The sequence below is a fragment of the Chelonus insularis genome, unplaced genomic scaffold, assembly GCF_013357705.1.
Source record: "Chelonus insularis isolate UGA/USDA-ARS -01 unplaced genomic scaffold, ASM1335770v1 contig_310_pilon, whole genome shotgun sequence".
NCBI lineage: Eukaryota > Metazoa > Arthropoda > Insecta > Hymenoptera > Braconidae > Chelonus > Chelonus insularis.
Window position 1 is genome coordinate 131,543 of NW_023276483.1, and position 18,158 is coordinate 149,700.

The following is an 18,158-nucleotide window of genomic DNA, read 5'->3' on the forward strand; positions in this document are numbered from 1 at the left end:
ATACACACATCTTCTAATGTCATCCAATTTTTACGATGTATAAAAAATAAAAATAAAATAGATAAAAGAATTTAAGGAATTATTTGAAAATAATGTTGAATGAGTCATCAAGAAATTCAATATCTTCATACTAAGCAGCAAAAGAAAGAGGAAGATGACTAGATGATGACCCATATTTCTAAAAATTTCGGCTTTAAAATAGTTTTGGTTGGGCAGCTTAATCGTAAATAGTATGTGCTTAAATATAATGTGTGTACGTGCTCTTATGTGTTACAAGTCGAGTGGGTTATATATTTCCTTACATTCTGCTTTTCGTAATTTCGTAGAAAATACTAGAGAGATGCATCACGGTCGAACCGTTATGTAATAATATTCATATTAAACTCCCTATCCTTTGAACCTACTATTCTCGATCTCGAATGCATTACTTCAATTCGCGGGAATTAAGACTGTTTCACGTAATTAGAATAGTTGATGGAACAACAATTATAGAATGGATTAGCTAAATATTACGATCAGACATCTAATTAGCTTTCTCTCAGAATAAAAAGCAAATAAAATTTTTTAAAAAAAAACAATGATTTAAAGACGTAATAAATAAATGAAAAGACCCTGGTAAAAAAAAAAAATAACGATTAAAAAATAATTAATGTTTTAGTTTATTGTTACTTCCAGAAGTTGTAATAATTATATACAAGTTCTTTGTCATGAAAATGTAGGTCATGGCGAGTAAAATAAGACAAAGAATTTTTTCTATAATTATTCGAGACTAGATGAAAATTTTAGAATATTTCATATTAAAAGAAATGAAAAGAATTTTTGTTAAAGTTACCTTTCTTCTTTTATGATTAATTATTTATAAAAAAAAAAACTTTGAAATAATGTAATATTCATCGAGATATAATAATTCAATTAAATGTAATTTTAAATCATAGCCAGTTATAAACTAATTAAATAACATGATAAAAGTGCAGTCAAGTGATTAATATTATGAATCAGTTTGGATAACGAGCAAGAGATAAGTAAGCTTGTTTAAACACAAAGAGTAAATGAAAATTTTTCTTATCATCATCATAAAGAAGTGTATACTACACGCTTATGATTCTGAAAATATGACACATATACATAATATTATCATCATATTTTTTTTTCCACATTTGCAGTCATGCTACATGCACACTTAATGCTTGAGTGCAATCACAAGTGCAAGTAACATTGGCATAAGAAAGCGTCGTGAAAGTAAAATCAAGCATACATTAATTGAAAATGATATAATGATGATGATGATTATCCTATCCATCCATATAATTAAAACTATTAGTTTCCGTTCAGTATAAATTCTTTTTTTTTAAAGCTATTAACCGATTTGCAAAACTTTTTTTTACTGCAATTACATCTGTAATTAAATATCCAACCAAATGAAATTTTTATTTCGACAGATTTCTATTTAATTCAATCCACGATCATGTTGGAATAATTTTCACTTCATACATAAAGAAAAAAGAAAAAAATATAATTTAATATTTTGGAGCAATGTATGTTTTATGATTCTATTTATTCTCTAGCAATATGCTAATCTATTGAATAGTTGTAATTAATGGATCTAAAATATTCAAAGTGCAAAGCGTGGATATTATATTATTATCATCGTGATGAAACTATTAATAATTCATAACTGCAAATTAATAATGAAAAGATGACAGAATCCCAATAGATAAAACGAACGAAACGTTTATAATAAGTAGGATACGGTAGACGATTTGATAAATGCGGTTAACGAGCAATGCATAAATGTGTAAAAACAGAAACTACCTACTATCATTGTTTCTTTTTCTCCAAGTAAACGTGAGTACGTGTGATGCATAAATGTGCTATGTCGCGGGTGCATTGGCACGACAGAGAAAGTGCTCGGACAAGTGATGACGTCATGTTTGCCTATAAATTTATTATTATTGCCGAGCCACTATAATAAATATACGTACACATGTATATATATTTATTATAAATAGTTGTGTAACAATAAATGGATAAATTTTTTAAAATTTTTTCAAATGATTATGATTGAGTAAATTCCACTATCTATAAGTACCAATAATCCGTATAGAATCATTATTAGTATTGGGGCGGTTTCAGAGTACGAAACTGATAACAGTTTTATTGCGGATGTATTGAAGGTATAGAAGGATGTGGAAAGTGGATGGGGGATATTGGACGCCTTAGTTAACCAAGTATCTGTGGGTGTATAGCACAAGCTATTTGATACTATAAGTTAGCCACACTGTTACACTAGGGTATCGTGGCACTTGGCGTATATCTGTATTTATAGAAAATGTGAGAAAGGGATGGCATAGGGTCAAGCAAGAAGGAAGAAACCAGTGAGCTTTCCCATTAGGGTCATGAAAGGATCCGGGTGTGTTGGTATAGTAATGTTCGGCATTAAACTCAGCTTCAACACTTCTGCATGCTTTTGCTGCTTCGTTGTACACCTCTGTATATCTATTTACCTCTGCCCTTATCCATATAAAATAAGAATAATATGTACTACGTACAATATTAAGTAACTTGCGGCATAAATATGTTGGCAAAAGTGAATATGACTTTATATGAGGATTTCTAACAGGACACTTATTGAGGTTGCTGGATGAAATGTGACTGAATTTTGAACTCATATCTATTCTGGTGAAAATAATTGGCTGTTTGAAACTAACAAGACTTAGTGGAATTAGTTGTTGATAAATAATTCATTTTATTTCAATTATTAAAGCTTTCATAAACACTTGCTAATTATTTATGGTGTTAATAACCATTTCAATGCAATCAATTCATTATGATACAATCAATTTTTCTATCAATATAGCAGTTAATTTAATTTCTGTAGCATCTATATTTTAGGTGAATAAACTCGTGTCAATGTTCACAATGTATAGAAGCAATAAAAAAAATGTCTTTCTAGCGATCAAAGTGAAAAGTCATTTAAAAATAATTGTTGTAAAATTGATGAATTTAGCAAATTATTGATATGTTCACTTGGTTGATGTAGTGAATTGTTCATTTATGAGTTTTCGTTATCGTTTAAAGCATTGATTGTAGCATAAAGTTCAATTAAAAGTTAAAAGCCTAAAAACCAGAAAAAAAATTATATAATGTGTTCAGTGTTTTAATTGATCAATAAGTCACTGGAATGATTGTGGGTTTGGATATTTCGTCTGACTGCAATATATCCAATCTTACTCACAGACATTTTGAGAACGAGAAAAAAATATTATTTCAACCCTGTAAAAGTTATTTGAGCACACACGCAACATAGTATTGTACGTGCGAGAGTAAAACCGGAAAAGCGGCCGGTCGTTTATGTTTACTCACCAATATTTCAACGCGTCGAATCGTAACAAAACTCCACCACTCTGTTATTTATTATAGGCATTTATACGTATAGTATAGCGTAGAATTACGAATAAACGAAGCGGTCAGATTTTAAATGATGTTTGTGCCACATAATATCGCTGCTTTTTCATTTGACGACAATCGTTTTAATAAACTTTACCTAATAAATGAATTCCGCAATCTCATCACCACCGTATGCATTTCATTCTTTTCTTTCTTTTATCTTCAACAACAATAATCATCAAAATAAACTGGATACATTTTTATTATTATTCGTGAACAATGTATATATGATTGCGGTAATAAATAAAAAACGGATTGATAAGTAAGGAAGACATTTCATCTTGAAACTCAGTTGGTTTTTGGTTGCTTCTTAACGGCCGCAGGGAAACGTGAGGTAAGAGAGGAGCATCCCTGGTGGCGCAGTGATGGAACGATGTATTCTTTTCGTCTGACCCTGGCTGTTACGAGGTAACAGACGATGCGAGAAATCGAGGGTGAAAAAGAAAAACTAAAGAGGTGGGAATTCACAGGCAAGCTGAATGTATTTTACGTGAAGCTACAAGTCAACAGAGAAAAGGTAATAGAAAAAGGCGGTAGAAAGAAGAGGTTTCGAGAATAAATACGATCGAAAGTTGGTTCGTAGCAGAATGAGAATGAACAAAAATCTAGTTGCTCAAAGAAGATATAAGAAAAAGTATCTTGTTATGGAAAATTTGAACATCGAGAAGCTATATAATGTATTTTCAAAATGTATCGTTATTAAATTTTATGAAAATTTTTCTCCTTTGTGATATCATTCAAGTATTTCATGCTCTGGAATTTTGATCATCTACTTTAGAATTAACATGAATATTTTACTAGCTGGTTTATTATTTATTCTACTGAGGGTTTGTTCATAATTTTCGAATAATTTATCGGTTAAATATTTTAGAGGTAGCTGGTAATCAATAATTAATTTTGCTGAAGAATCGAATCGAGTGTAAAAGTGATATCAATTTCATTTAAGAGTTTAGTTCACCAAAAAGATTCGATTTTTATCACAAAAAAAGGAATAAAAATAAAATAATCAATATCATTGGAGAGATTTTTGTGACAAGCCAGAAGATTTTCCTCTGAGAAGACACTTTTCCGTTAGATTTTAGAGAGAAAAGAAGATTTAAAATAAAAGTTTAATTTTAATTCATCAATTATAGTATAATTAAATTGGAGTAAGAATTAAATCAATCTTAATTATTTTATAGAATATACTTGTATAATTAAATATGTCAGTTTACTCGATAAAAATAAAAAATGTATCAACTTTTAATTATTCATTCTTAACTAAAATATTTATAAATTCATCTTTATTCATAATTTATTCTAAGTAAGTTTAAAGACTAAATGATCGTCATTAATTATTTATTTGGCAACTCAGAGTATTTTTCATTTTTAATTAACTCTCACTTCGAAACTAAATGTTTTTCAATTAAAGTTTCATTCGAATTTTAATTACTAATAGTAAAAATATTCTTTCAGAAAAAAATAACATTTATTTATTTATTTTTTATTATCATTATTTCCTCTTTAACTTACATTTAAAAACATGGCTAAATAGTGTTTTAATTCAGACACAAAAATTTAAAAACGCACATGAAACAGGTATAAAAAAAAAATATATGAAATGATTATCATTTAGTTTATGTACACTGACGTGTTTGTAATTGCATAAAATTATTCTCTAGTGTGGTATATAAAGTTAATTGGCACGCAAGATTACGTTAGGTGGCCGTCGAACATTATTCTGAAAGTAAAGAGGATACGGAAGAAGGGAAAAAATGGTGGAATTTAACAGCTCAATTTTCGTGCCTCGACTGTAACTGCGAGTCGTTCAAGTAAACGGAGGGTAACACGACTGTCGAGGTAAAAAATTGTGAGAACGTGTGACGAGAGACGAAAGGCACTCGAGACGAGACAAGAAGCAAGGAGTAGAGGTCATATTCAACACAATACACGCCGCTGATATGTGGACTTGTTTTACGCGATTCGCGTGGCTCCAGTTTCACTCCAGAAGCTCCTCTTGAATAAATTCTCTACAACTTATTGACATAATAAAGACACACATACATTCTAACACCGGATTTAGATCAGTGCCAGCAATAAAACGATTAATTTTAAATGAAAAAATTCTCAACATGAAAAGAAATAACGAGGAAAAAAATAAATTACATCAATCGTAATATTCACGGAAAAAAATAAATAACAAAGACGAGAATGAGGATAATTTTTCACTGGATTTCTAGTGAATCAGAAATTGAACGGAAAAAAATTTGAAAGATAAAAATCAAGCAGTGCAGCACCAAAATTACAAAATATTTCAGAGAAATTGCAATGTTGATAAAACACTTTGTAATTTTATCTTTGCTTTTGGTTTGTTCTGTTAAAAAAATATTTCTGCAATTCCTATTTCAACTAAAGTCAACGTCCTACCATCAATTATTGAGAATAATTACCGTATAATAAATATCATGAATAGCCCGAAGAATTTCATGATGATGTTGTCAGAAACATTGTAAAATCGTAAACGCAAGATTAATTACAATAATTCAATAGCACATAATCGCTTGAAACCTACTCACATACGCCTCTTCAATGATAATCACATGGACATATCCATCATAGTTGATTATTCATTTTAATCTATTAGGAAATAATAAATTCCATCCATTATTTAGCATAAGTTTAATGAAACTCAACGGTACAAACTCCGTTTTAAGAAGATGTATGAATAATTTTGTTAATTTGTAAAAATATATTCAAAGTTAATCGAAACGTCTTAATATTAATCAGACACCTTGACAGAAAATCTAAAAGAAGACAGGAAAAGTTTTCGAGGCAGCTGTAGATTAATGCTGTGGTTAGTAAATGACGCCCAGAGGAAATTGCGGTAGCAGTTTTATAAATTATCTACCTCGATAAAATTGATGTGCAAAAGCTACTCTACGCTACAGAAAAGTGAACTTTATACTCATTTCAAGAGAGTTTTTGGAGTTTTATTTATATGTACTTTTCTCAACTTACTTGAGTGAAATTTTATTACCGGTAATAGAATTGTTAAAAGTTTATAAAAGAAACAAGAATGTGATATAGGCTTGAACAAGACTTGGTACAGTGTTATTTATGTTTCCATTTATATAAATTTGTAAAAAAAAAAAAGAAAACATCTTTTAACAATTCATGATGATGATCATTAATTTTTCTGATGTCTACAGAGTTTCCCAGAGTTCGAGTTAAAAATACACCAAACATTCAATTTAAGAGAAGTTTGCAAAAATTTCAAGTTATATATATTTAAGTTATGACATCTAGGACGTTACGGTTGACTTTACGGAACGAGATGCGCGGTTCAATCATTCGTAACGAAACTTGGGATCAAAGACCTCAATGTTGTGTTCATCCATCGAATGTAATATTTCATTCAAAATAGAATAATAGCAGGAAGTGTCATTTTCACCTTGACGTACGTGTTATTAAGAGCAATAAAATATTTATAACTAAATCAACTGAATGGTGAACATGACATCAATTGTTGATAATTAGAAGACTTATGACAACGATACAGTTAATCACGACAATTGTTACACATTGCAAGTATAAATAAGTTGATCTTTTTCTAGTCTTGGTAGTTGTTTTTAAAAAGACGCGTGGGACGCGTGTGAACTTAACCCGTGATACTAATTAAGTATATTGCACTGCGGGATCTCATGATGAAAACATGGGCAATAAGACATTCATTGTATGATAGCGGTACATGTACCATCGTAATTGAAAATAACGTATTTAATATCTGTTGTTTGTATCAGCGAGAACGAATGAGAACCTCGAGAAACATGAAAACTGTCATTTAATGTCTATGTTTAAGAGAGATCTGATGTGGTCCAGCATGCCATTGTCTCAATTGGAGCAAATACGTATGCATAGATAGAATAAATTTCCTTAACTTGCGAAACTCATGAATATAGTAGTGCAATTTCCTTCTAATGAAATGTTTTCTCTTGTATTTTCATTATGAATGATGAGTTTTAGGTGTTACCAGGCAATGAAAATTTATTTTAATTGGAAGAAAAAAAATAATTTTTTAGTGAAAAATTTCAATTGAAATTAAAACAATATTTCATTGATAAAATTTTTTTATCAATTAAATTTTATTTTTGAGATAAAAAAACAAAAATTGCAAAACGAATATTGCATCTCTACATTTTATTATTCGTGATAATTTGAACAATACAAAAAATTCGCCTGTCATTTGATAAGAATTTATGTCTCGTTTAATTCATCTTTTTTATCAATAAATGTTTCATTGCGAGCGATTTCAATTGAATGAAAAATTTATCGAGGAATAAATGTGCAAATGAAAAAGCTACAAAAAAGTGTAGGATACTAAGGAGATACGAAAATAGGTAACGAGGAAAATCTATTGATGTTTCTTTATGTTCAAAAAACGTAAGAAGGGTGAGAAAATGAAAAACATTCCCCTGTTGAGGTAATTGTGATGCAAAGCAAAGAGGCGACATTAGCATCATAAGCAGCTAGATACTCGGCATTCCCAAGCTATTGTATTCTCTGCTTAGTTCATTAATTCTCAGACACGTGGCTGTATTCTGTCTACACCCGGCACATTATGCGTATATCCGTTCTAAGCTCACATAGTATATTTTATATCCATAAAAACTAGTATCTAAATTTTTTTTCCATTAACAAGGGTGCAAAAAAATATTACCTGTTTATAAAAATTACACCTACTTATTTTTAAAAATAGTTTCAATTTTTTTTTCTTATTCCTAACACAAAATATGAGATGTTTTTTTGTTGTTTGTAACACCGAGATATGAGCGAGAAATAATTTCAAAGGATTTTGATGTGGTCGAGATGATAGTCTGAGATATATGTTGTGTTGTAGTTGATGAGTTTAACTTTGTGGGTAGACTCTGTTTAATATATACTGATACTAGTGACTTATTTCAGTACTTATAATAGTGGTAAACGAATAAAGAATTTCCGTAGAGTTCTCACAAAGTATTATAACATCGTCGAGTTCCATTTGCCAGCAAATAAATCATCCACAAACCCAAGGACAGAGATTGTCTCTATTTCTTTCTGATTGCAATTTAAAAAAGTATTAAGTCGTACGACTTTGAGAAGCTGATTTAAGAAATGAGTTAGATTAAGTCTTCAATTACTGTGTTCTATTTTATTCTGATTAAAAATATTTCTTTTTTCATTTCAGTATTAAAAAAAAAAAAAAATATCAGACTTTGTGTCGATACATTTTACTTTTTTTTTTTGGAGTAAATTTTATTTTTTAATGCTGAAGGAAAGTTACATCCTTTTAAAAAAAAAAAAAAAAGCTTAACCTGGGAAGGTAATTTGATTTTATTAAAAAAAAGCATGAGACTTAAATTTCCAGAAAAAATTCATTTTATCCAATTTTCAAAATGACTTCCTTACTGCAATATTTTCAAACCCAGCACTTTGCTCAAATCAATTCAAAATGGCCTATGAAATTAGAGCAGGGCATGATATTCGACAGCTTTACTTGATAGTTATTTAACAGGGTGACCTGAATATCATATTACTATTATCGATCGCAAGAAAAACCTATATGTACATTTGGTACATTGTAGATTTTATTTCTTTCAAGATTTTTACGAGAAATTCACGGGTTACATAGACATAGAGCTGAAAAACACAAATTCTTACGATGCAGTGAACCACATGGCCTTTCTCTCGTGTACTCTCGTAAACTCGCGAAAATTCCGAGCAGTCGCATCACGTATCCAATTTTCCAGAGATCGAGTCGAGCGAACTATAACGAAACTTCTGGCCAAGTGAAACGCGCGTCCCTTTTCGCATTTCTATATATCTTACAAACTATTCGACAACTCATTTGATCTTATGTTCACGACCTTGCACATCTAATTTTTAGTTACATCCCTTTGACTTAAACTTTGTTCAAGAATTGTTTTGATAATAATCAATTTAGTGAAATGTTCTCAAGAGAATATCAGAGATATATGAATGACTACAAATCAAACAAATAACTATTCGTCACTCCAAACTATGTGACTTTGTTGAACTCATAAGTTTTTCGATTCTTTTTAAAATCATGTACGTACGTGTTACAGACTAAGGATGTGTACCAACATGATTCTCGTTCGACCAAACTCGTGAACTTTAAACCAGGTCACTTCAATAAATAAACTTGAAACACGTGAGATTGTAGCCACACGTGTTGTATTCGTTTTACGAGTGAAACCCAATTTACTTTTTTTTTTTTTGAATTTAAACTGATACTATCTTCATTATTGTTCTTTTTTTTTCATTTAAACTAATATTTGAAAATTGTTTATTTAAATGAAATAATACGATGAATATTTTTTCCTTTTAATTTCATTTTTTTATCTTTAATAATAGAAGAGAATGGGAACGAGAGCCTGGAGTAAATCTCCAGAGAAAACAAAAAAAACAACGAAAAGATTTTAACTTATTTACTACACTTGATTTTTTTAATACAATTCAGTGAAATTACGGGCATGATTATTGTTTAATTGGTAAAAAAAAAAAAACCACTGCAGAAAAGAAAGAAAGTAGCAAAAAATTATTTTGTGCAGATTTAACGAGTCTATATGTACTCGAGTCTTTGTATGTATTTTTTTTAAGCAGCATAGACAGATAAATTACAGAAGTAATAAATATTTTTTAATAATATACAATTTCTTGTTTAAATGACTTGGATACATTTAAAATATTATCGCAATTTCCTATCAGCCAATTAGTAGAAATAAGATTACAGTTGGAGATTAACTACTAACTTCCTGTGACGTTGCTTGACACATTTCAAAGCCCTGCACGACTTCTTGATTTACTGTCATATTAAGTATACAATGCAAATTTTAAGACTGTTACCATTCATTAAGTCTGGTTCAAAAAAAAATTTTTAAAGTTATTTTAAACGACAAAAAAGAAAGACATATAATTAATTCAACGTATTAAAATCACAAAATTGAAGATTTTGTTTTAAATAACAGAATATGGAGAGCTTTTTGCTTCAGCTGGTGAACTAGTATTCGATAGAATAATACGAAAAAAATAAATAAATAAAAGAGGTCATTCTGGGTCGAATGTTGATGATGAGAAGAGTGGAAAGGTCCCCTTGGGATGAGAAGCTCACATCTGGTGTTGGCATTTAACGGGACAACAGTTTTATTGGCCTGTGACGTCAATGCTAACTTTGCCATCGACGTTTCATTCTTCCACTTTTCTTTTTCATGTTAAGCTTCAATGATTGACTGGCATAATCGTCTTCACTATTATGCCCATTTTTATTCTTCATAATATACTTTTATTCAACATCCAGGAATAATTTTCATTCTACACAGAATTTTTTTGAAAGCTTTACAAAGCTTCATCAGATGCTTTGAAAAATTCTCATTTACACTAGACAACTTTTTTCTTTTTTTTTGTTCTAATTATTTCATTTTTTTTTTTTGTAAAATTTTTTTATATTATGTAGCTCTTTAAAAGTCGAGAAATATTCGATAAAATTTAACAGAGAGTATTCTTCAGTAGCACGATCATTTTACGGGAAATTTGTTCATCACAATGGCAAGTGTCATCCAATTTCGTGTTCAATGATACTTTTCTTTCATGGAGGTGAAATCTCTTCACCTGTCTAGTTTTTTTATGGTCAAATATTATTTTCAAAATGACATGGTCATGGAAGGGTGAATGTCGGCATTTTGCACGTAATAAAATACTACAAAAACAAGGAAACAACGCGGAAATAAAACATCCTCAGCATCCGAGAGGACGGCTGTATAGATTTGAGAACAGTAAAGATTAGCCGAGCGTAGAACATTTATTCGAAGAAAAAGATGTTATTTATATTGTATTTATTTTTTTCTTCTCCAGTTATTTTCTTTAACGAATAAAAAAAAATAAAATAAAAGTTTAACAAAAAAATTTTACTTAATAAAAATTCAAATTACATCTACTATATTTTCATGGTAGAAAAATTCAAGTTAAAGATAACGAAAGTTTGAGTTTAATTACTTTTTAAATTTTTTGTACTCTTCAGTTAACTTTGGCGAGAAAAGACAATTGCTTGAGACACTGAAATCGAACGATATCGAATAAAAAACAATTCTCAAAGTAATATTGAGTGAACGGTGTTCAAGATGCGAACAAATTGATTGATAAAAACAGTTAAAGAAAAATTGTTTCTGACTCTCGGCTCGCACAATTGACTCTACTGCTCTCGAGAGAGTGGTCGACCCTCGTATGCCCTCAATCTTAACGAGCTGGATAAATCTCTGAATAGCAGAAGATCCGGTTACATAGTTTTAGTCTGTCCAAGACAAAGGACATCAGAAGTGAACAAAGAGAAAGGAAGAACAACTAAACGACTTAAGGCCCTCCTAGTAGAAGCAAGAATTTCTTGTCTCTGAAGTTTACTTCAAACCTTCCTGTCTCTCTCATTTTTATCTTGTCAGCTTTTCGCGATATCCTTATGTCTATTCAAGTAATAAAATTGTAAAGATGCCTTGTGGTCATCCTACGACTTGTGATCAATCATGCGGTAACTTTTCGGAGAAAATACAATCTTTCAAATTACAAAATTTCCCTTGCAGTTCCCAATTACCTTTCCTTTAAAGTCACTATTTTTTTGTTCCTTCAAATGCGCAATCATGAAAGACAAAAGGATCCTATCTACATTCTTCAAGCATCTTTTTAATAATTCATTTACTTTGATAAAAAAAAAACTAATCAGTTTCATTCTAAAAATAATTCTTACTCAGAGAACTATTAATTGGACCAATAAAATTTATTTTTTTCTAATTAATTATCCATGTAAGAATGTTGTCAGAGTTGACGAATTGATGACCTATGGTTGGGTCATATTCCATATTTATATTCTTCTCTAATACTTTTTAGAAATAAAAAAAAAATTACTTCCTCATGTGTATGAACAGCATAAAAAACAAATCGTTAAATCATTGAGACTAAAATTTACACAACGAAACATTTGTTTGACATTGCAACCCTATTCCTTGTCATTTGCAGAAATTTTTCAATGAATAAATAAAATAACTCCAACCAGCAAATTATTGCGAGAATAAAATGCAATATCAAGCAGTCACGAAAGTAGATTTAACATATATACACCTATATTTTATGTATATGTTTGTATTTTTCCCTTCAAGCTAGTGCACATTTAATAGAAAGAGTCGGATATATTTGCACGACGAGACTTTATCAGCAATACTTTCTGCTGAAAAGATCCTTTTGCATATGGTGTGATATGTCCCGGGTAATGTAAAAAAATATTGTAAAAATATTTACTAGACACGATGATCGTGCGCACACACAACGGGCCATCAGAATGAAGTGTGTGAGAGCAGGACCAGAGGTGGAGCAGATTTATGCCTCTTTTCTCGTTATCACCTTGTATTCACACGTACTCGGCATCTATGATCCTTCCAACATATTACACATACATTCTAGTTCAATGCAGAGATACCAGAAAATTATATTCTATTCTCACTGGTCTCATTCGTTAATTATGCATCGCTATAATTACTACTGTTTTAATTGATGTATTATAACTCATCTCTTCTATTTTCATCATCTGTACAACAACAAAGTATCTGATAGTCTTAATATGTCCTAACACCAAGGAAGTTATAGAGAAGAATTAACCTAGAAGTGAAAATGAAGACACTTTGATAAAAATAATTTAAATGTCTCTGAAATAATTCATGGGAAATTAATAAAACATTTTACGAGTAATTATCATCTTTAAGTAATAAGAAGAGAAGTTTTTTTTTATCAAATTTATTTCTTAAAGTTTTTTAATTGATGAGATGATTGTCCATGAGAAGTAGACAATGTAAAAAAATTTTTTTATTGAAATAAAGAATTTTTTAAATTGTAATTTAATTGATACTCTAGCTGTATATTTATTAATATTCACCCAATAATTTTTTAATATTTAATTTAATAATCATGTACCATGGTAAAGCATGATGTAATAAGTAAATAGCAAGTTTTAGAAATGAAAGAATTTTATAATTGAAGTAGCATTACTCATCAATTTAAAATTGAAAATGGCTCTCAACTAATTGCAGAGAGTTCATTTTATGTAAATATTATATTTAATGATATTTTATTAAACAGAATAAATTTATCAAAGAATCTTTTTACTAAATACTCATTTATTGAAACAGAAATAAATAACTAATTTATTTATAGAAAATATCTCATACTTATTTTGTTATTATTTTTTAAAGTATACTTTATTAAATATTTTTACCATAAAATTTCTTTTTCTCTTTTGTCTTTAATTAAATTCTCAGCTAAATTTTATGTAATTTTTAATGCCAACGACGACATTAAATTTTCCTGGATGTATTTATATTCTGCATAAGGGAAATACAAAGGGGCCAAGGCTGGCCAAGGTTAGCCTAATATCAAGCGAGCATGGTCCCTTTATTAACCTTGGAGCAACTCCTTCCACATGAGTGTACATACACAGCTACATGTACAGTACACCTGCCGCAAATTTGCTAATCTGTATGCATAAAATACTGCAGTGTAATCTCTTTTGTGTGTTGCACTGATGAGTTTATTTTAAAAACTTTAAAATTATTAAATTCATCACAAATCCTCCATCAACAATTTCTTTTTACTTTGATCTATTTTTTTGTTGAAAAAAAAAATCACAAGCTATTTATGTATATATATATATATATATATATATATATATATATATGTGATGTATGTTTGTCGACATATCTGCGGAAGTGGTTTAATTCAATTAAGTGACTCAAGTTTGCGACAAAATAATTTCATTAGTTAGCCACTGAAATGAGGGAAGACGCCGGATGGTCGTGGCGTTGTCGTTAAACGAACAAGCTCATCAGCAGAGCCCAAGTCGAGAAGATTAGAAAAAAAAGGAAAAAACTGGATACAAGAAAACAAAAAATAAATGAAATTTTTGTACAAATACCAATAAAAGAAGCAATACCAGTTCTCTTAGTTAAATTCACCTAATTAACCTGATTGCATTTCTCCAATTTATTTTTTTTCTATCCTCTCAACTTAAATAATAACATTTTAAAATAATAATCCACGATAAAAGTGTTAAATGAAAAATGAACCGGCAAACTCACCCTATGAGGTGCTCGTAGAAGTCGATGCACTGCCGCTAACTGGTTGATAAGTGGCAAGGTCGCACTGAAGGTGTGCACTGGCGGTCTTGGTGGTTCTGGATATGAGCTCGCGTACGCAAAGGGATCAACATCGTTTAAGTATTGTACCCTACAAGTTAACGACATTCCGGTATCCACAAACCGAACGACCTCAATACCCGTTGGTTTTGTCGTCAACTGATGAAACCAAGCCAACGGATAACAACGTCTTCTTGAAGAAGAACGTTAAGTGTCGTACGCGTTATTTTGTTCTTCTTCTTCTTCTCTCGAACCGGTTCACAGTGGCACGTATAGCGGAGGTGCTCCGTTGCTGCTTTATTTTCATCCGCGCGGGCCAGCTCGAGTCCCCGTCGTGAGCTCTCTTTATATTCGACCGCTCGTAACTCCCTCTGTATTTTATCGCGATTTTACTTGTCTTTCCTTTTTTGTGCTTTTTTCCTTACTACTCTCACTTTAGCAACGTTGCTGATACTAGTATGTTGCTAGTACAGTGTACCGATTAACACGTGAAGCCTTTCCCTACAACGGCCAAGCTTTTAATGACTTTTGTGTCATAGAAGTTGTGCAGTTGATGCTAGGAATCATGGATCATTATGTAAAAAAAATCAATCAAATTATTTAACAAGCTTTTAATACGCAATCATGTAAGGTTTCATTGAGATTGTTTCATAAGTATCAGCCTTGACCTATGATTATTATTTGTTTTTTGACATTGTAAATTCATCACTAATTATTCTGTAATAAAAATCACAAACCCTTCATAATAAATCAGCATACATACATTTTCCAACACTCTACAACTTGTATAACTACTTTGAAATTTTCTTCTCGACGACAATTATCATGAGAAATATTTGAAAACTTTTACAAATAAAGTGTTCATATATTGATGCAAGCTCAGCAGGTTTCTCGTTCCTTGACTTCTCTAGCTATTATATGTGAGTATACTAATACACGTGTGAGGCACGTCATTCGTTGGATGTTATGTATTCGCATTGTTCCTGTCCTGTGCCTACGAGAGTCGATCCAAGCTTTATACTTCAAGTAGGCTCTCAGTGGAAGTACCAGGCTAGGCGGCTACCGACTCCAGACAATCGGAGACCGGTAAACAGAGAAGAAAGAAGAAAAGAGAAAGAATGTCGGCATCAAAGAAGGGGAAACGAGTCTGCGCTGTAGCACGATCAAAATACCTATGGTTGCTGATGATCAAATCGAGACAAGTCCAAAGATTATTACTTTTTAAATGACTTTAATATTTAACCCTTTCTAATCATTCACAATTACTCTAACTAGTAATTTTTATGTTGAAATGATTTAAAAGATCAATTTATTCAATGATTAATTAAATCAATTCTCTAATCATTATTATCATGTTCCTGTTGTGTTCTTTTTATCAATTGAATGGAATAAAACACTTCTTTGATTATCTTTAACAGCATTGTTATCGTTTCTTTTGTATTACCTAGAATTGTTTAGAAAAAACATCTTTATTTACATTGTTGAAACACCTGACTCTAATGTTTCCGCTTGCTGATGATATTTATCTAACCCAAATGAAGAAAACGGCCGGAAAACAATCTCAACTTGAATAAAAATAATCCCCGGAATATTTATACACTTGAATTCCAAACTTTGTTTTTTTTAAGTTAAATAATCCAGATTCACTGTGCATCAACTGATATTCATAAACAAGTTTAGTGCATGCGTATACCAGTTAAGTTTATTCGGAGACTGCGCTTTGTATTGGTCCTCTCCCAATGAACCACTATGAAGGTCACGTGCTCGTTGAAATAAAAACTCGGGTAAATTCATGTATTTCCTGATTTAAGTATCACTATTTAACTAAAACTAATATCGTCAATTAATTCTAACGTTTGTTAATATCACTATTTTTGAGTTAAAAAATACACAGCGCAAATGAGAATCAATATTACTACACTATACCCAACTTCGCGAGCGGCTGCCGCGACACTGAGCCTTGCAGACACCTGTCGACTCCACCGATTACAGCGCCACCACTACTCCCCCACCCTTAAGTATTTTTTGAACAATCCCACGCGGTTTTATTGAAAGCAGTTATATCTTATTTCCTACAAACAATCTATTACTCATTTACATCATTCTTGCTCCAAAATTTTCTACTGTTTATTTTAAAACACTTTCGCAAACATTTTGATTACTTTTTCACGTATTTACAATCCACAATGTGTCAAGTCTTTTTGGAGGTTATATATTGTCATTTGGAGTGCGAATTGTTAATTATTTTTTTACTGCTATTATTGTGGGATAAATTAAAAATTTTTCATTGTATGAAATCATAATAATAAGTACGTGCCTTTATACAAAGGTAAAAATAAAAATGTGTAGCATCAGACACGGTTAATATACTCTGTTCACTTTACAAAGTAGAAAATTCTTTTGTCGAAAACACTTCGACTCGGTCCTCGGGGAAAAGTTTATCTCTTTTTTGTCCTATTTCTATTATATGTGTACCATAGTCAACACACGTGCAAGAGAACCTTCAACGACGGAAATTCGCATCTCTTTCATGATACGAAGACTCGTATGAGTATAAAAGTACTTTTGTCGTTAAGTGGAAAGTTAAAACTATATGAAATAAAATTTATTAAATATTACATTGTCTACGAAATATAAAAATAATTTTAAAAATATAAATAAATTACATTTTTTTTAATAAAGACAAAAAAAATGACTATTTAAAAACGAAAAATAATAATAATTAAATGATTCAATGTGCACATATACTATTCTAATGATTGTACAGTAGGCGAGATGAAACGATGTAGTTATTGCGTAACTCACCCTGATGTCCCTATTGTCTTTACTAAGCTGGAGAATACAAACATAGCATATTAATTCGAGTAAAAAAAAAAAATAGAAATAAAATAAGGGGAGAATAGAACCACGTCTGGCAGCTCATGAATCGCTTTTGTTTGCAAAACTCGTCTATTAGAAAAAAAAAATTAAACAGAGGAGGAAACTAAAGCCGTTTGCACTTTTCTCTCCTTTCTTTTCTGCCCCGATAAACAATAATAATACTACCTAGCTTACACACCCACCACTCTCTTCAGCCTGTCGACTTTGTTCCCCACGCGAATCGGCTTTTGTTTTTGGATTTCAAGTGAGATTCTTCGTTTTCTTTGTAATCATTATGTTCAGGTAACAGCAGACAGTTGTATTTTCAACAAAATATGTAAGACATTCCAAAGTGACATAAAGAAAAAAATAATTCGAAAAATCTATGTAATAACTTTTTGAATAAAGTTCGAGCTTAACAGAATTAAAATGTTCATTTAGAACAAGCAGCAACAACATTGGAGGATATTTATTTGAATCGCAATTGCAGTATATAAGAGCAGTAAGATATCAAAGAAAATGAAAATGATAACGTTTACAAAGAGTACTTACTGGAATGTAGCCGTCTGGTTGTGGTCTCTCTTTGTCTCTGTAACAGAGATATAGAAATGCATTTGGTCAGGATTTAGATACAACTTTAGTCTGCAA

At 30.7% G+C, this 18,158-nt stretch overlaps 1 protein-coding gene across 2 annotated transcripts in view; it reads right to left on the reverse strand.

Annotated features, from left to right (window-relative positions):
• Fhos (Formin homology 2 domain containing) overlaps positions 1-16,593 on the reverse strand; it is a 48,099-nt gene extending 31,506 nt beyond the window's left edge. For both annotated transcript variants that reach the window (XM_035080702.1, XM_035080703.1), the window contains exons 1-2: positions 16,345-16,593; positions 14,595-15,152 (exon numbers count right to left, since the gene is read on the reverse strand). In XM_035080702.1, coding sequence (XP_034936593.1) covers positions 14,595-14,759 — 165 coding nt within the window. In that variant the 5' untranslated portion in view covers positions 14,760-15,152; positions 16,345-16,593. The remainder of the gene's footprint in view (positions 1-14,594; positions 15,153-16,344) is intronic.
• Positions 16,594-18,158: the final 1,565 nt, after the last annotated feature.